The following is an 18878-nucleotide window of genomic DNA, read 5'->3' as shown; positions in this document are numbered from 1 at the left end:
AAATGCTCAGGGGTAATTTTATTGTTTTTTTAATGTTTTTGTTTACTGTTTGTGAAGGATAGTTCCCGTAAATCCCTTCAATGTCCCCTTCCTCATTACACACTTCCGGGGGGGGGTCTCAGTAATGGCTCGGCATGACGCAGTCAGGGTTCGCCTTGTTTATGTGGATGGTGACGCAGTAGAAATAAGGGTCTTGGCGGCACACTGCGGAAAAATCCAGCGATGACCCCTACTCAGTCAGCGGTTACCGCTGCCGCGGCGGTGCAGATAGGGGAGGGGGCGCGGGGCTTCCCGGAAGACCCCTACCTAGAGCAGGTCTCCGACTTCTGCCTTCTGGGGAAGGGTAAAGGGGGATTTAGGATACGGGTGGCGGCCGATTTAGAGGGGTCTTAAAAACTAGACAGCCCGATCCGCATTACCCCCCCGGCCAACCGTGCCCGCGGTCGGTCGTATCAGCGACCGACCAACCGACCGAGACTCGCGGCTTCCGGCTTGGGGAGCCAGCCTGCCGAGGATTCGGCGTTCGGTTCATCTAACCCCTCTCTAAACCCTTATCAGACCCCTGCCGACCCCTCTTCTTCTGGCGCCAGCACCATAGAGCAGAAGCTGTACTCTGAATTGCAGCAATACACCCAGGCAGCTTGTAGCGCGGTCACAAAGTCCACGGCTGCCAGCCAGGATGCGCGCCCCCGGCGGTGCCGCGCGGTGGGCTCTCAACCGCCAGGGGTAAACATCCGCATTGCCCGGTGGGCTCCGTGAATGAAACACAAAATGCCATAGGGCTGGGGTCTGCAGAGAAATTCAAAGCAAGGGCGGTTTTTATTGTTGTTGATTTTTTTTTTTTTTTTTTGCAGCTCTCAGATCAGAGCCTGGCGCAATGGCGCAGGGCATTGTCTTTTGTTGCAATGCAGCTGGGCAGCGGGGCAGGGGGTTGCCTGGGATACAGGACCCTAGGAGAAGAGCCCCAAGTGTGGAGAGGTACGCCGGGTGGATTGCAGCAACCCTGCACCATGTAGATGGCTTTGTTGCAAAACACATGCGGGTGCACCGCGCGGCGAGCTCTCATCCTCAAGTCTAACATGTCCCTCTTCCCACTGCAGGCTCGGCACAACACAGCCCCTTGCCTACAGCATCCACGTGGTCGCCCCGAGTACAGGAAAGCAGACAAAGTGCACCACTAGGCAATGCCTGAGACCTCCCGAAGGCGTGTGACCTCAGCTCTACGGTTCGACACGGTTCGACACACTGCGCGCCGAAACACTTTGAACTTTGGTCCAAAGTTCGGTCAACTACCCCCACGCAAAATGGCGAAAACAGTTTGAACACACACTGAATGGTCCAACTGGGTCTCAACCACCAACCCACTCCCCTCCGACCCCAGCGCCAGGTCAGCTATTGGGCTGGGGTCACGCCAATCAAGGATGCTTGGCGAATGAGCAGGGGGCTTCGGACCGGAAACCGGATATGGGTGGGAGGTCCAATAGGGGGCGCCGCGTTGGAACGCCCAAAGAGGTTGAGCTTGCTGGGTTGGTTGGAAGCGGTTGGGCGGGTGGGTGTATGGCGGCCAAGGCCTAGAAGGCCACGGTCGGCCGTGAGTTCCTTGAGGGTCACCCTTATTTGATGCCCTCAATCGCCAAGGCCAGGTGGGAAGGTCGGGGACCCCCCATGGACCACCCCTTGGGTTCATGATGGCGGTATGCTAACCCCCTTCACAGAGAGGGCTACCGCTGAGGCACCGTGAAGAGGCATTTCTGGGGCCTGGAGGTGGTGATCCAGGCCCCTGGAGAGACACAGACTGGAGGACAAGATGGACAGAGTTCATTTCCCAGGGATGCTGAGCCCTGCACGAGGTGGAAGGTCAGTGGACGCTGAGGTTGGAGACCCAAGGAGACCGCCACGCGGCTCCCTCGGGCTCCCCAGGCCTCTCACACACCCATCCCCAAAGCACCATTCATCCAAGAATGGGTCCAGATTCCCTTTGTTCAGGTGTTCTGATGATCTGTGGGAATCCTTTGTTCTATGGTCTTTCTCATACCATGCTTCCCTGATTGGGAGAAAGATCAAGATCATGCCAGTCTCCTTGGGAAGGAGTAGAACGGCATGAAAATGCAAAAGAGAGAGAGAGAGAGAGAAAGAGAAGGCCTCCAACAGGAGGGTTTGCAAAGACCGGATAGAGAAAATGGCGCCTGCAATGGTTCCTCCATAGAAAGATGTCTTGACCATGAATAGAAGGGGCGGGGCGGGGCACACCTTCACCTATCTGGAACAAAGAGTCCAACCAAAGGAAATCTGGGGCCTAGTTGCGGAAGCGATGGGACACCATTGCTCCTGTCTTGAGGCAGAGGGAAAGCAGGGGGGAAAGGAAAAAAAAAAAAACACTGGATGGATGGGCTTTCTGAAGACTCCATGCAGCATCCGGGCTATTTTGGCAGGAAGTGGAGAGGAGGAAATGGATTAGATGGCGAAAGGTGTGTTTCCCTCCCCCTTTGCAGATGAGGATTTGAGTCAAGTTTTTAGAAAAGGCAGAACCAACATGGAGGTTGGTTCCGATGGTGGGAACAAAGGAAGGGGGGGCGATGTGTGTGCACAAAGGCAGCAGCCGCGGAAGCCCTTTAGGGAAAAAAAGACCGAGCGAAGGGGGGCTTCTGAGGCCCCCAGGAGCCTCCCGTGGTAGACGGGTCACCAAAGGCGGAAGGGTCAAAGACGACAGTGCCTGGTGTGGACACTGGGAACTGCATGGAGAGGTCAGGGAGGGTCTGGGATGGAGGCCGCGTGATTTCAAACATGGCAGATGTGAGTCAAGATGGACGGTTTGAGGGAGATTTCTCCCAACCGATTTCTGGGAAGGAAAGGCCTGAAGTTTAGAAGGGTAGAAAGCACGAATTCAAATTGACGATCACCCTTACTAGGATTTGAGACCCCTGGATCAGATAAAAGATTCCTCAGTGAAGAGATAGATTTGATGTGAGAAGTATTACAGTTGGTGAGAGCAGAGAAGGCGCCAGAGGGTGATGGGGGGGTGCAGCCTGCACCCTGGCTTCTTGGCCTCTGCACTAGTGGCATGGTTTGGGGTCATTCTTTGCTATGGTGACTGTCCTAATGTGTGGAAAGATATTTTATTCCTTCCCGAGTCTATACCTTAGATACCACTAAGTATTCATAATAAAAATGTCCTCTCTTTTTTTTTTTCCGGATAGCCTCTGGGGTACAAAATCACCCCTGGTTGAAAAGCTAAGAATCTGGACTAACACTGGCTTTAATTTAAAGGTGAATTCATACTAGGAGAAACAGAGCTCAGTACTGATTGCCCCCTACCCCCGGGCTCGTTTCCCTATAGTGACCGAGCAAGTCAGTTGAATGAACGGAGCTGAGGGCTGGGCCCTGTTGTGTCCCCACAGCCAGTGTGCCTCCAGAGGGCCCGTGTTTATGAAGCTGAGCAGCACAAAAGACACCTGCCCAAAGGACTTGGGGACCCCAGGATGGTAAGAGTTGGAGGTGACCAGAGTATAGGCTGACCGTGGGTCACATCGACCATCGACGGGTTGGGCTGTGCAGTGAGCCCGTGGGCATCGGTGGTTTTGCTGGCTTGGTGCAAAAGTGCGCGTCTGACGAGGGGGTGGGAAGGATCCATTGGGAGTTGGTGAGTGCTGAGCCAGGGGGTCTCACCCTACTAGGACTAATGGCCTCCCATCATAACTGCACGCTAGTAAGGGACCTTTATCGTCCCCCTGTTGTTCCCCTGTGCACACACTTGTGTGCGGGCGTGTGCCCAGCATGCCTTTGCTGGGTTCTCTCCACTGCATGGGTGCCGTGAGCAAGCCCCTTTGTCTGCTGACCCAGCTCCCCCGCGAAGGACACTGAACTATCTTCCCTAGTCCCGTCGGTTTTGTAGTAGGGGAGGCGGTGAGTGTTTGGAGGTGCGAGGAAGGCGAGTTGGCTCCAGCCGTGAAGCACCGGGAAAGGAAGTCAGGACAGGCGAGTGCCCAAAGAAGGCTGAATAGGTGTGAGGCCCAGAAGCTAAGCCGCCGCTGCGGCCTCGTCCGCACGAGGAATGTGCTGCAGTGAGAGGTTGTAGGGAGACGGTGTCAGCTGGGGATCAGGGCTCCCTGTCTCAGAAAAGGATGGGGTCACTCATGCTTCGGTTGGGCTCTGCTTCTTGGGGCAGGGGGCGGGAATCAACCTGCTCAGTGCGGCTGGCCCAGATGCCCAAGTGAGAAGCCACCCTTTTGAAAACAGCACCAACTGAAAAACCTGTGCTCCCCCTTTTCTGTGATACCCCAGGATTTCACATCTTAGGCTTGTGGTGTTTGTTTATGATCAGCAATTATGTTTGTATTTACGTTTTAGGACTTTTTTTTTTAACGCAAAAGCCCACGGCCCAGCCACATATCAAGTAGCTGCTTCAGCTTTTCTTGATTTTTTTTTTCCCCTGTAGCCTCGGAAGAGAAAACAGAGTAGAAAAGACCCCTTGGGAGGAAGAGAGGGTAGAGTGATCAAGAGGGAAGGGAGCCGAAGCCAGGAAAAAACACGGCCATCGGCAGCAAAGGTTCCTTTTGGTTTGTGGCCTTGGGGAAGGGGCAGCGTGGAGGAGAGGGGAACCTTCTCTGTACATAGCTCAGGTTTGTGCCATTGACTTCCAGGCAAAGGAAACCGACACAGAAAAAAAGAAGAAAATAGAAAAAGAATTCAGGCAACCATGACATTTCAAAGCTTCTCAATGACAAAGATTTTCTGAGTGCTTCCCTTAGTAGCAATAAGACTTTGAAGCTGTTCAATTAATTATTGTTCAATTAAGACTGCTGTAGCCCCCTCCCCCCTTTTCTGCCAGCGTTGGCCGGTGGAGGCAGCAGCAGCTTACTGTTATTTGTGGAAGGGGGCTATGTGGCTGGCCTGTTTCAGGCCAACGCTAATTAAAGGAAAGACGCCTCTAACCGATAGGGCAAGATACTGGACTGGAGACTGATGGCGGGTGGCTATCCGGGGGATGAAATGATGTTTATGAATACAGACCATCAGGTCTGGATGAAAAATCCCGGAGAGGAATTGAGGCCCCTCGCTCAGGCTTGGTAGCGTTGGTTCACTCGAAGTGGCCTTCTTTGTAGAAGGGCCACCAAATTGTGCCTCAGCCCATCATGCTCCTGCCACTTGAACCCGCATGAGGTAGCCACACGGTGCTATGGCTTCTTTGTGCAGAGCAGCCAAGGATGCCACGGAGGCTATAGCGGGAGAAGTACCTATTTCAGATGAGGGGAAGGCTGCCGGCCGCAGGGTCAGGTCGGGTTGGAAGGAGTGGGGAGTGGGATCCCGGAAGGTGGGTTTAGTGGAAAGGCTATTTAAGGTTTCTGTAACTCTTGGTGGAAATTCCAGGCACCCTGAAAGCTTCTGGGGCCTGAATGCTATTTGAATTTAAGGCGAATGGTGTATTTCACCTTCTCACACAACCTCAATTACCCAAAGCAAATTTTCCTAACGAAGTCTAATTGGAACAGCAACATAACCCAGGACACACAGACAGATCTTGCCTAGGGGAAGGGGAGACCAGCCAGCTTTGGCCGACCATCAGCTGGGTCTGCACTCAAAAGTCTGAGAATACGGGAGCCTCAGAGGCTGGCCTTTGCCGAGTCAAAACCCAATGCTTGGGTTTTCAATTGTTAAATACAATTACTAGCTTTTTGGTTGATGCATTTGAGGTATTTCTACAAAAACTCCATTCTGTAGATGGAGTTGAAGTTGCTGGGCTAGGTGTGTGAGACTGTCGGGGGACAGTGACTTCAGGTTGGCTATCTGGAATCCTCACTAGCGGCCATCTTTGGCTATTAGAGGCGACGCCTGCTCCTTGTTGCACATGGTTTTAATCCCCTTCAGTTACCAGAGACTTGTGGCCGGCCATGTCTGACTGTGTCCTCAACCTTTTTCTTCCTCTTCTCTTTAAAATGCTTCTGCGTAGCCATAAATTTACTGGCTTTGTGACCTCTCTCTCTTCCTACACCGTGTCCTCGGCTCCCGCCTGGATGCTTTGAATCTCACCCTTTATTCCCTGTAATCCCACCACCTCCTTTGTCTTCCTCGTTTGCCTCAAATTACTGACTTCGACTATCCTGTGTTCCTAAAGCTTGAGTCTAACCCTGGGGCAGCCATGTCCCCTTTTCTGGTGTGTAATGCGCTCATCCTGAAATAGGTCCACAGGAAAAAACATACAGGCTGTGCCGCACTTGGAGCACGGTAGGCAGCCTCCCAGCTCCCTACAGAATGGTGTGCAGGAGAGGCGCCGACTGCCAGCCCCCTAAGGCGTCCTGTCTCCGTTGGCTGACCATTGTGTGGCTCCGCTAAGGCAGACTCTTGGATTTAGAGATCTAAGTCACTAGGTGGTTTACTCTGGCTCCCCGGCCATGTGAACTATCCTCCCTCCTGGTTGTAGAGAGGGATCCCTATCAAGAAGATTTTGAGAAAACCACTAGTAAAATTTGACCATTTTTTTTAATGCCTGAAAAGAGACTAAAACATAATATAAACTGTGATAGTAAGCCAGTCATTTAATTAGCAGAACCAATATTGGGGAGAAGTGTTTGCTTTGTTTGCCCCAGGCAATGGAGCCAAATTAGCCGTGCGTATGTGCATGTTTGCTTGTGTATGCGTCTATGTGAGTATTTGTCTCCGTGGTGTGTGTGTGTGAGTGTGTAACTCAGCTTTTACCAGACCTTGCAATGTATAAAAGATATGGTAGTACTAAAATTTTGTGGTGACAGGGACCATGAAAGAGAAGACTGGAGACAAGCTCTTGGGGGAGGGAGTGATAATGAAAACTAAATTAGATGGAGCCTCCAAGCCCACCATGTAAGCTACATTTCTCAATCGGCTGTCTCCCACAGTTGACAGCTAGCATCCCCGTGGATTTGTACCACAAGGGGAGAATGCGGGGTTTGGGGGGGAAACACACCACTCCCAACATTGACAGGTGCTCTTAAGAAAGCCCCCACGCAGAACACAGTGAATCCTACATTCACTCCCAACCTCTTAAATCATTTTTGCCACACGCTGAAAAGCATATCTGACAAAACCAATGTCAGACCAACACAAAACACGTTTCCTGGCGGCTGTCACTCTCTAGTCAATACACATTTGAGATTTGGGACTTCACTAGGGCTAAAGCCACTGGGTCTTCTATCAAGCCCTAGGACCATTTTTGTTCATCTAGTGCCTTTTAGAAGAAAGCGAGGCAGAGAGGGGCGCTAGGGAAGACGGAAGCCAGTCAGCAGGGCGGGTGGGACAGAGGCAGCCCGGACTAACCCAGTATCTTTTGTTGGTGACTCTGCTGCCCTGCCTGGGTTTGGATACCAGGTGCCAAAACCCCTCACTGTGGGTGGGGTCACATTTAACTTGAGGTTCCTGTCTTGTTTCTGGGCATTATTTTAGAGGGGGCGATATGTTGAAGTTGGCGTATGACATCGCTGGTCTCTAGCCCTGCTGGTTTTGATATTCGTGATTTCTGTTTGTGACAGATTGCCACCCTGCTTAGTGACAACAGAAAAATTATGTAAAATCCATAATTTAAAAAAACCACTTTATTCTTACCAGTGCTGATGTTTCAGATTTCTTGTTAACCGAATACAGCTGCTAAAAGGAAGGCTAAAGAGTCAAAGGCTGTGAACAATTCCAGACTAGAAGCAGCTTCAGCTTCAGGTGCATCAAATCAAAACAAAACAAAAACCTTAGCGGCCTCTTCCAGAGTTAGCATCCCCCATCTCAGCTTCCAATTCTTTTATTTATATATGTAATATATATATAAACATGGTTTTTTGATAAACTAAAAAATACTTACATCTGGGTTTTGCATCACACGGTATTTGAACTCTGCCACATAAAAGGAATTCACTTAAATTCAATGGTTAGCGCACCCTTCCCCCACAGAAGGAAACTTTTTCCATTAAGCAAATAATTAATGCAGTGAAGAATCCTAAAGTGTTTCAACTAGCTTTGCTGCCGACGCCCCGCCCCCGCGGCAGGGGTCTCGGGGTCTGGTTTTCCCAGGGCTTGTCTCCCTCAGCCACTCTACCTACGTTAAAGGGAAAGCTAGCCCATTCAAATGCTAACCCCAGCTTAACAGGGTGAGACAAAGGGCCGGTTGGGAGGCTAGGGAACTGTGAATGTTTGAGAACCTGCTAGAAAAAAAAATTCCCTGAAAAGGGAAAGAAAGTAGCTGAACTCCAGTGACTGGAGTCTCTATTTCACAGAGTGCAGGCTTGGAAGGTGTGTTTAGCAAAATCTTTCCTTGTGAGAGTGGTGGGTGCCTACCCAACTGCGCTATACTCCTGCATACCCCCTGGGTTTTTTCGCGTGAAGTCAGAGTAGCACTAGGGAGGGGGGAGGGCTCTGCTGGTGGGTAGCAGGCTGGGCTGCAAATACATCTGCTGTGACTCGGGTATACAGTGGAAGATTACTGAGAGACAGCAAAATGCGCGTTCCTATTTGGGTGCCCCGTGTGTGAGCCTGGCACACTGATATCAGTTAGGCTTTTTCGGGTTTTTTTTTTTCTTTTCTCTCTCTCTCTCTTTTTTTTTCCTGGACACAGGGTTTCTCTTTAACAGCCTTGGCTGTCCTGGAACTCGAGACCTGGTCTTGAAGGCAGAGTTCCACCTGCCTCTACATACCCCCACTCCACCCCCACCCAGTGCTGGGATTAAAGGCATGTGCCACCAAGCCTGGCTCTGGGCTTCTTTTTAAAGGAGAAACGTAGTCAAGGTGGGGGCTATAGGGACTGAAGACCCTTTTAAAATTTTATTCATGCAGCAACGAGGCAGCATTCTAATTTAGCTAATGAAGAACCCAACTCTGACGAAAACATGCTAAAAAGCGCGGCATCTCCACCTGTTAACTAGAAACCTGTTGCTTGGGAAATTCAGGCTACTAATACATTACTAGATAAAATGGCACCTAACGTCAAGAAAACGTCACCATCGTTTTATGTTTTCGAGAATTTTAACTTGGTAAAGATGTTTTTCACTTAGGCGATTTCACGCATTCAAGCCAATAGCCCCCACTTCCTTTCCGCGGGCTACCCACGCACGCGTCGTCCACCCACGCACGCATCGTCCACCTACGCAATTAGCCGCATCATCCACCTACGCAATTAGCCGCATTGCGTACAGCCCACCTCCACCTAAGTTCTGGGGACTGCGACGCCATCCCAGGTAACAGGGGACTATGTAATGCATTTATTCCTTTTAGCACTATTTCTCCTCTTAGGAGCGCAGGAGCCCAGCCGCCTTTGATTTCAAGCCTTGAAAACGCATTCCTTAACCAGATTATCCAAATCATCCCATCAAAGTAACTCAAGCCGCCGCCGCATGACCAGACGCACGCACTTAAAAACAAAAAAAGTTTCCAAATAGGAGAAATATAGGTGCATTTTACTTTTTATCGGCCTTTCTGGCCATGGTTGGAGAGGAAAGCATTTTCCAAGGTGTGTTATGTGCTTGTGGCAGTTTGGGAACTATCACTGCCGATCTCCCCTCAGGTTACTGATTCCAAATACAGCCCCGCCCGCGCTGAAAACGGCCAAAATGGCTGTAGCACGTCCTCCCTGCCCCCTCTGGGTCCTAAGCGCAGGATACAACATTTTCCCAACTCGCAAGTTGCACGATCTTTGGGGACGCCTTGGAAGGTGTCCAGATGTTACTCACGACCCCCTTACTCAGCCTATGCCTCGATCCACTTTACCTTTCCACCCAAAACTACTTGGTACGGCTCTCATTCCTTCTCCCCTGCCTCTAGGGCCTAGGCGCACAGCCCCAGACCTCTCCAGACAAGTCGGATCCGCCCAACCAGCTGCGCCTAAAGGTTAGCTGTACCCGTGTGATCCTGTCTGTGCTGCCAAGAAGGGCACCCTGAAAGGTCCCTGTACCTCCACTGTGTGCCCTCCAAGCACCATTCACTACAAAAGACACCTAGCCTAGCCTATCCACTTGGGAAGGTTGGCTCTAGGACGCACGGGAGAGGTGCGCGCGCTCTTTTTCACGATCTCTGGCATCCGCAAACCTCCAGAGGTGAGCGGTGCTGGCCGAGACTGCTTGCGCGGCGTGGGAGGCACTGGCTCCAGGGTCCCGCAGCCCCCAAATTGGCCATGCCGGGACCCGATTTCCAGGCCCCACGCCTGCTGAGCGCACGTGCGACTTTGCTCTGGAGCCTGTAGGCTCACCAGAGTTTTCACCCAATCCCAGCGCAGTTAGTTTACTTTCTGCGCATTGCAACAGTGTAGCTGCGGCGCAGCAGTTCTCAGATCGTCCAAGTTGGTGCGCGCACCTCCGTTCCGAGCCAGAGCCACCTCCAGCACTGAAAACTAACCTTTCTAGGAGGAAAGATTTTTTTTAAAAATAAAGTAGAAAACAATTGACTTACTTTTGCCGTTTAGGTATGCAGCTCCAAATCTGGGGCGCACTCAGAATTCAGTGTCGCTCACCGGGTGCCAGCTCGGGGACCTCAGGTTGTCTCCAGCGAGGCTCCAGGAAAGTCTCGCCGTCCAACAAACCTTTGGCCTCCCGAGCGCCCCTGGGTGGCCCTGGAGAAATCTGAGGAGCCCTCCCCCCTTTCCCAGGGTGCGTTTTAGGCTAATTAGTGGACACCACTCACGTCCCACCTTGCCCCCCACCTGTCCCCTTCCTCCCACCTCACTGTCTCGGGGTCCCCAGTTTGGTCAGGGCAACTCACCTTTATCCATGAAAACAAGGAGAATCTGGACGGAGTCACCCATTAGTGACGCCGGATGGGAATGGGCCCCTTTCTGGGAGGGGTTTCTGGGGACTGGTCGCGGCGGCGGCGGGCGGGCTTCCTGGTCCTGCAGCGGCGGGGCTGCCTCTCCTCCTCCTCCTGGCGCTCTTCTGACTCCTCGGGGTCCCGAGGATCCTGGTCTAAGGGCTCGCGCTGGGGCTCCTCCCCCTCGCTCTCGCTCTCGGGCTCCTGAGTGGTGGGCTGTGCACGCCTCGGGGAGGCGTCTGCGCTCCGCAACTTCAGAGCGTGCAGACGCTGGGTGAGAGACTGGTTGAAGGAGGCGCCCCGGGGGCCGCGCTCGTCTTCGGGTTCAGTCTCAGGCTCAGTTGCGGGGGCGGTATCAGACTCGCTCTCTAATTCAGTCTCGGACTCGAAGTCAGACTCGGTCTCCGTGTCCGTCTCCGTGTCCGTCTCCGTCTCCGTGTCCGTCTCGGTCTCAGACTGGGTCTCAGACTCAGTCTCAGACTCGGTCTCAGACTCGATGTCGTCGTAATCAAGGCACTCGGGGCGGGCCAGCTCAGCTCGTGGCAGCTCAGGTCGTGCCTCCTCTAGCTCGTGATCAGAGGGATCAGACTGAGATTCGGGGGACTCGGGGAGTACCTGCGCAGCGGCGGCGGCGGCAGCGGCGGAGCGGTGGTGGGCGTTAAGGAAGCTCCGACGCTGGGCAGCACGCTGCTGGGCACGGGCGTTGGAAGTGGCTAGGGCGCGGAGGAGCGCGATGGAGCAGGAGAGCCAGAGGAGCGCGGTGGCGGCCCGGCGGCCTATGGGCGGGCACAGGTCGTTGTAATTATGGCGAGCTCGGCGCCACTGCTGAGCCCGGGACCTGCGATCCATTCTCCTAGGCGCTCACCGAGAAGCCGACTCACCCTCTGGCTCTGCAGAGAGTGACCCCACTGCGCAAGAACTGCTGAAGCCGAAAAGGAGGAACCTTATGAGGTGAGAAGCAGGGTCCGGAGACCCCAGCTTCTCACCTCAGGGCGAAAAGAAGGGATGCACCTACCTTCCCGACCACAGCGAACTTTCTAAAGCTCCGCGCCCCAGCTGCCGTCTGTAAGTAAAAGAAAGGAATGGGTAAAGCAGAGAGAAGGGTTGTCTCCTCCGGGGCGCCTCTCGCTAAGTCTCAGACTCTAAGTCTAAGACTCCGAGAGGTGCCTCCACTGGTCCTCTCGTCTGGGAGAGGATGGAGGAGACTGAGGAGAGATGGGGCAGCGAGGCCCTATAAAGTTGCGCGGACTTCTGCCGGGCATGTGCAGTAGGGAGGTGGGGGTGCCTCCCCGCTAGCTGTGCGGTGGCGCATAGCGGTGGCGCAGACTCTAGTGGGCCGGCAGGTGGCAGGCAGGAACCTTGTTTGAGACGATTTGGCCAAAAAGGTTTGGGGGGGGGGTGGCGAGTTATAGCGAGCAAGATAGCTACAGGTTAGCGGACTTGAGACGTAGAGTGTGGATTTCTCGCGCGGTTTATCCCACTCCTCATTTCTCCGAGAACACACCCACTGAACAACAGAAAACCAGGACGCAAAATTGCAAATAGTTAGTGGAATGAGGGCCGTCCATGAATATTAAAGACCCCGCACAAGGCATTCTCCAAGGGCTTGAGGGTTTGAGGATAGGAACCTCAAATAGCCATTAATGACCGACAGGGATGGTTCTTTTTGTTGGGGCTGTTACAGTAGCTGTAATTAGAACAGCTTCCAAACAGTGTGCACCCCGTCGACAAACAAGCCCTCCCTTAAGAAAGGCCCCGCAGCTGCACAGGTAGGGGTCTGCAAATGGTGAACTCTGTTCAACTGAGGTGTGCTGGAAGACCAGAAAGGGAGCTGAGAGCCGCCAGGAGAAGGCCCTACAGCCGCTATCTCCGCGTGGCTTTTTGGGGGTAGTCATTGAGCACCGACTCAGAGCTTTCAGCTGAGAGGGTTCAATCGGCAAACCGGAGTCTCCGCCTCGGGCGGAGCTCTGTTCTTGGTGCTGAAGACGGCAATGAACCCGAGCGGGTCTTGAATTGGAGAAGCTGTGTTGAGGGGTTAATGTGCTTTAACCAGAGCCTCAACTCAGTTTTCCAGCCTCGCTTCATCGGCTCACACCCTACGTGAGAAAACAGGTGCGTCGATCAGAACGGCATGGCTAGGGGGCGGCCGGAGACCACTAGATCGTGGTATTGGACTCTGAAGCCTAAGGAATTGGAGGTGAGTGGTCTGTCTGTTCCCCGAGCCCTGGAAAACCGGATGAACTCGGTGGGTCCGGGAGGGAATGGATCACGGATCCCTGCGGTGGGAAGTTCTCAGGTTCCACCTGTGTGTGGCCGATGCCCTTGGAGGGTGGGAAGGTCATTTATCTTGCCTTGCATGTTCAAATATGAAGTGGGGTTGTTGTTGTTTTGCCCCAGGGACAAGCAGGGTTATTTTACATGGGACACATACATGTCACAGGTTGGACAGTTTTTTTTTTTCTTGAGGCCATGTGAAGAAACCCAAAGAAGAGGTGCTGCCGCCTCTCCAAACTCTGCTCCCCAGGGTTCCTTCCTGAGGTGGGATTCTCAGTCATGTCCTAAGCCAGTGACACCCATGGGTCACTTAGCCTCATGCCCGTAGCATCAGGCTTCGTCAAAGCTTCCAAATGCAGGTTAGGGGCTCAGGAAGAGCCTGGCCACTGCTTTGGGTAGCTTGAGGGTTTTGTTTCTCTCTCCTGGCTGTGTCTCTGCTGCATCTTGTGGTCCAGGAGTTGGTGTGTAGCCCTAAAATGCTAACTGCTCTGATGGAGCAGGGTTGGTTTAGCAAAGCTGACAAGCATGTGGCTGGCTGTATTCTAGCTGTGCCCTGCTGGCTCTTGAGGTACTGATTGTGAGACCCTGTCATGGGGGTCTGTGAGACCCTGTCATGGGGGGTTTGAGGGATCTGACCACTCCATGCCTACCTCATTTTTTTTTCCACTTAGCACAGCTCTGCCCGCAGCATATGGTGTGCAGAGACATTGGTCAAGCTGATTTTAGGGCACATTGAGGGAGAAGTCAAGGCTGTGTGGGTGCTGGTAAATGCCCTTTTGATGGAAACTGATGCCTGCTGTCCACAGTGAGGTGAGTTATAGTTCTTTAGCGTATGGAGAAAAGTGTTTCATTTTTCAGATGGAGTGCTTTATGCCTATAACGGAGATGACAGCCCAGAGCCAGTTCACTAAAACAAACACACTAAGATTGCCTGCATTATTAAAAAATATGCATTACATAATACGTATTTTTGGACTTGGATTCTGCATTAGCAATGCTTTTTTTTTTTTTTGCAAGATTCATTTTAATCAGCCAGTGGACATTTAACAAAATACTGCATTTTCAAGCCCCAGTCACACAGTTGCAAATTCATTTCAGCATGTATTCAGAGCATGCTGCAGGAGGAGCAGGGGCTGCACTGAAAGACAGTTCCATCTTACACTTAATGCCGAGGTCGAGCAAATAGATCTGCACAGAAAATGCCTTTTAAAATGCATTATGTGCATGGCTTTAAAAGTGCTTGCTGCAGAGTGAATTTCAAAAGGGACCAAGTGGGTGATGAACGACCTCGGTTGTTACCAGGCTAAGGAACAAGGGGCTCTCTCTGTGTCTACCCGGTAAATAAAGTGTGGTCGTATATCACACGCCAGGTTCTGCCAAAGGGAGGCTCCTAAACCAGCTGGACAGGAGAGCAGGTTCCAGTTCATAACAGTACCGCACAGTGGGACTTTATTTGGCTGCACTGTGGAGACGGTTGTCCTATGGAAGAGGCTTTAGTGTCACTTCACATAGCTTCCAAGGGCAAAATTAGAGCCTCTGGGTGGTGTTTACAGATAGGCTTCAGCCCAGGGAGGAATATTCTAGCAATCAGAGCTATGAAGTGGAGTGCACTCATCAGAAATTGTGCTGAGGTCAAAGGACTGATGACCATGACGTCTTGGAGATGTCTCCCTGGTGCTCATGAGCCCGCTAGAGCTAAAACTAAAGGGTGGGGGCTGTAGGAGAGGGTGGGGGCTGTAGGAGAGGGTGGGGGCTGAAGCCTTTCCACTCTGCTTCTGTTTCAGGAAACTTGGAAGGTGCCTGCCGGTGGTGACAGAAAGGAGTGTTTGAGTGGCAGCTTTGAGACAACCCAGGTAACCACAAATGGACCCAGTGGCCTGTCTTGGAGCTCTTGTACGCTGGCAGGGCTCTGAGGTTCTTTACTTTCTGGAGCAAAGGCATTAGTCAGGTCCATCTATTAATTAATTGGCCTTCTTGCCTCCCCTCCTGGAGCTGTCTCGGAAATTACAAATGAAATTGGCTATTTAGCAATCACGAATTGAGTCACTTCTATGACCAAGACACTATTCCTGGCATTGTGGGGAGATTGAAGTCAATGAGGATGAACAATTCCTGCCATCCAGCAGCATGCAGATCAATGTGAGATGCCCCCAATTTTAACAACAGACGACCAGTGGGCACAGAGTAACAAACTCTACCCTGGCGAGTGAGCAGGAGAGGGAGGCTAAGAACCACACTTGGAGTCATAGGTAGCTTCTCTAGTTTCTGGGGCCAGTGCTGATGATTGTTGTCCATTGGTCTTTTAAAACCTAGTCTGACTTTGAGGGGTTTTTGTTTTTTCTTCTAATCTTGTAAGAGGACTGCTTCCATCCCACCTGTTGTGCAAAGCCCTGGGCATCAGATGATCCCACCAGTCTGTAAAGGCTTGCAGTCTGCTGTCAGAGGCCCACAGACGCCAGTCCATTGTCCAATATGAGACTCAAGATAGAGTCTGGGTTCTGCTCTCCTTAGCAAACGGGTACAATCGCTATTGAGCATGTTTTTGGACAATCATTGGGAAGGACTATTTTTGGAGATGGAGAGCTTTTCAAACTTTCTTTTGGAGAGAGATGAATTGAGGGACTTTGAAGTGCTCCCCACCCCTCACTGTGGCAATCAGCCAGGAAGGCTCGACCTCACTGGGAATTTGGCATAGGCCCCTCCCCTCCTGTTCTCCAAGGGGACTAGGCACAATGCGGGAACATTTGGTTCATCTCTCCAGGATGCTATTTTGCTGTTACTCAGGCTGCACTGATCTCTTCTGGCTTTCACCAATAATATGGTGAAATCTCCAAGCTCCTGATTTTGTGATTTAGGGGAGAGGCCAGCTAGAGCTAAAAGCAAACACTAGGGGGAAATAGCCATTTTTAGGATTCTGTCCTGACCATCATTGGGTTCATCTGCATTGCTTCTGTTGGGAAGAGGTGGGTGGGGTCAGAGCTAAACACATTAACCTAGAGGAGTTGTAAAGTTGCCTCTTGCCCTCTACTCTGTGCAAATCAACACACACACAGCATATGCACACACAGCACACTCACACATAGCATATGCACACACACACACACACAGCACACATACACACAGAGGACACTAACACAGAGCATATGCACACACACACAGCACACATACACACAGAGAACACTAACATAGAGCATATGCACACACACACCACACTAGCATAAGCACACACACTCACAGCACACACACACACACACACACACAGATAGACACACACACATACACAGTTCCTTCTGCCTTTCCCTCTTCCGTGGAATGAGCGATTTCTAGGCTCAGGAGCCCAGTAGCTCCTCCCCTCACATGGAGCTCCGTGTCCAGGCTCTTCTTGAAAAGGGACTTTCTCGTTTGGGTTTTGGCCCTGGAGCTTGTGAGCCTTGTGTTACACCATTTGCACACTTCCCAGCCTGAAGTTGGTGTTTGCTCTCCTACTCCTGTGGAGACATCAGTGTGTAAGAAATCACTGGCTCAGAGGCCCTGGTGAGATGGACATACTGCTGGTTGCTAGGGGCCTGGCTGTCCAGAAGGTCCTTGGCCCCCAGCTATGCCTTTGTCCAACTTTCCTGAGTATCTCAGTGCCCCGCCCTGCCCCAGCTTCAGCCACCCACAGGGAAGAGAGCCTCAGAGCTGTTTTCATCTTGCCTGAAGTTCTGACTCACCCATCAGACCTGGGGGAGGGAGCAAGGGAGCCTGCAGCCCAGAGGGGAGAAAGCCCTTAGTGGTGTCATGGTTCAGGCTCATGCTCATAGAATCCTTTCAGCTTGAGCTCTTCAAACTCTGATTAGACCAATTTTACATGTCTAGTCACTGAGGCTGCAATAGATTGGGACTCTTTCTATATGTGCAAAGTGAAGTGGAGAATTGAGGCAATTATCTTCAGGCAAATGAGTCTGGGCTCTGTAATCAGTCTGTCCTGATAACTGGGCAAAATCGGCCTCATGAACAGAGCTTCGCTTTGAGTTAAAGATGATTCTGAGGTATTTGTTTGTTTTTCACTTGGCTTTGTTTTTCAAAGACATTCTAGTAGACATCCCATCCTGCCCTATGCAGTGGTTGAGCCCACATGGGCTCACACCCAGATGTTGTGCATGTGTATGTGGTCAATCGCAGGTTCCCTTTAACCTGCCTTTGTCCTTCCAGTGGGCACCTTTCTCTATGCAACACACTGAGATGTTGATCCGGGCTACTGATCTACAGTGTTCAGGTGACATGAATCCTAATGGAACCAGGAAGACTTGGCAGGCAGGGTTGTACGATGAAGCTTAGAGGATTGAAGTGTAGCTCTTAGGTCCAGAAATGAAGACAATGGTCCCGGCCCAATCTGTTGTGACTAAAAACCTTCATTAATTGTAGGCCTTTCTTCATGTTGGCCCTGGCTTCCCTCCTGGCTCATCCATCATCTGTGATGGAAGGAGGAAGCTCCAGAAGGGACTGAGTGGGTGGGTGGGGCCAGATGAAAACTCCAGTCATGTAATCTCCCATGGGTTCTCTGGGAGCCTCTGTCCCATGGGAAGGGCCAGTGGTACCTACTGGGTACCTACTTGATAGACGGTTGACTGGGAGCAGGCAGGAGACAGCCTGCACAGTTTCCCTCACTATATGCATAATTAGAGAACAATGTGGGTTTAATTAGCTTCCTCAGCGTGCTTTTGACTATAAGTGCTCTAGGGATGAAGAGCTTGAGATGGACATTGGGAAATTGGAAATTAAGAAAGACTGCTTTCCCCCAGGGTCAGGAAATCTCTATCTTGTCCCTTTGAAATTTTCTGATCTCTCTTGTTATTAAAAAGAAAGCATGGAAAGCGAGAAAGACAACCTTGCCGTTTATACCGGGGCTAAGAGGGTTTTAAAAGACATCTCTGCCCTCTGAGCGTTGATGCCTTATGTGGTCTGCACTTTTTATTGCGGTCTGCTTTATTCCTATTGAGTTTGTTAAATTGTACGTCTTCCCGATGCTTCTCTCGGTGGTTTACAGCCAGGCAATCGTTGTTTTATGCTGTGTTTTAAGACCTGCCAGAGCCTATGCTCTCTTCCCAGACACTGTTTCCTAGCTCTCTGATAGTTTTGCCCATTTATTTTCCTATACAAATTTAAAAAACATTTTTATCAAGTTCTGTAATGACCTTGGTGATGTTTTGCCTGGAACTGCATTGAGTCTGTAAATTAAACGAGGAAGCACTATGGTCTCTTCTGCATTTTGTCTTAAGCCTGGAGTCTGGTCTCTTCATTTATTCAAGTCTTTCCCACATTAAGGGCTTTATTTTTCTTTATACTATTTGAATGTAAAATGTGGCATTTGATGCTTGAAAAGGCGGCATACATGGGTTTCTCAGGCATTTGATACTTCTGTCGCTCTGTGAATGGGCTGTCTGTTTTTCATTAGGTTTTCGGGCTGTTTATAGCGTGTTTATGGGATGATATTGATTTCTGTACATTTTCCTCATAATTCTGCTACTTCAAGAATTGCCTGGTTGATGAGGCCCCCCGTGACTCCCCAGTGCATGCTCAGCTGACTTCTGGAGAGAGCTGAGGAGGGCTCAGCTCCTCCACAGATTGCCCAACGCTGGTCTGAGGGGAATGAAGATGGTGATGGTGGTATCCTGAGCTTTCACCACTGGAGCTGAGTTGGGGAAGGCATTTCCCATGACTGGGGCTACTCAAGCCTCCCACCCTTGGGATTCTGTTTTTTTGTATTTTTGTTTTTCCTTTCTAGAAGGACAGAAGATGATGATAAGTTTGTATGGGGGTGTTTGTTTTGCTTTAAGTTTTTAAGTATTTTAAAAATAAGGATTTTTTTTTTA

General features: G+C 51.2%; 1 protein-coding gene and 1 long non-coding RNA gene across 8 annotated transcripts in view; one reads left to right on the top strand and one right to left on the bottom strand.

Annotated features, from left to right (window-relative positions):
* Positions 1-18878, top strand: part of LOC106021507 — a 58951-nt gene that overhangs the window by 28567 nt on the left and 11506 nt on the right. For 2 of the 6 annotated variants that reach the window (XR_005871558.1, XR_005871556.1), the window contains 7 exons: positions 855-978; positions 1101-1387; positions 1716-1857; positions 11607-11814; positions 12816-12946; positions 13695-13833; positions 14808-14876. This is a non-coding gene — a long non-coding RNA (uncharacterized LOC106021507). Of the gene's footprint in view, positions 1-854; positions 979-1100; positions 1388-1715; positions 1858-3337; positions 3483-11606; positions 11815-12802; positions 12947-13694; positions 13834-14807; positions 14877-18878 lie in introns of all 6 variants that reach the window. The other 4 variants (XR_005871560.1, XR_005871559.1, XR_005871557.1 and 1 more) reach the window with 4 other exon arrangements.
* LOC101834284 (neuroendocrine secretory protein 55) lies at positions 10747-11957 on the bottom strand. Of its 2 annotated transcripts, none has more exons than XM_040732812.1 (2): positions 11765-11957; positions 10747-11671 (listed from the first exon to the last, which is right to left on the bottom strand). In XM_040732812.1, exon 2 carries the CDS (start codon positions 11596-11598, stop codon positions 10747-10749), a length of 852 nt encoding a protein of 283 aa, XP_040588746.1. In that variant the 5' UTR covers positions 11599-11671; positions 11765-11957. The 2 variants fall into 2 exon arrangements, with proteins under 2 accessions (XP_040588746.1, XP_021085420.1); XM_021229761.2 differs by having other exon boundaries at positions 10747-11668.

Source organism: Mesocricetus auratus, unplaced genomic scaffold, assembly GCF_017639785.1.
Source record: "Mesocricetus auratus isolate SY011 unplaced genomic scaffold, BCM_Maur_2.0 Super-Scaffold_100028, whole genome shotgun sequence".
Taxonomy (NCBI): Eukaryota; Metazoa; Chordata; class Mammalia; order Rodentia; family Cricetidae; genus Mesocricetus; species Mesocricetus auratus.
Note: the sequence above shows the minus strand (reverse complement) of the source record. Positions and strands in the feature narration are given on the sequence as shown.

Bases quoted from the DNA above. Each gene is read 5' to 3' on its own strand.
- LOC101834284 (XM_040732812.1), bottom strand. From the start codon at position 11,598: ATGGATCGCAGGTCCCGGGCTCAGCAGTGGCGCCGAGCTCGCCATAAT.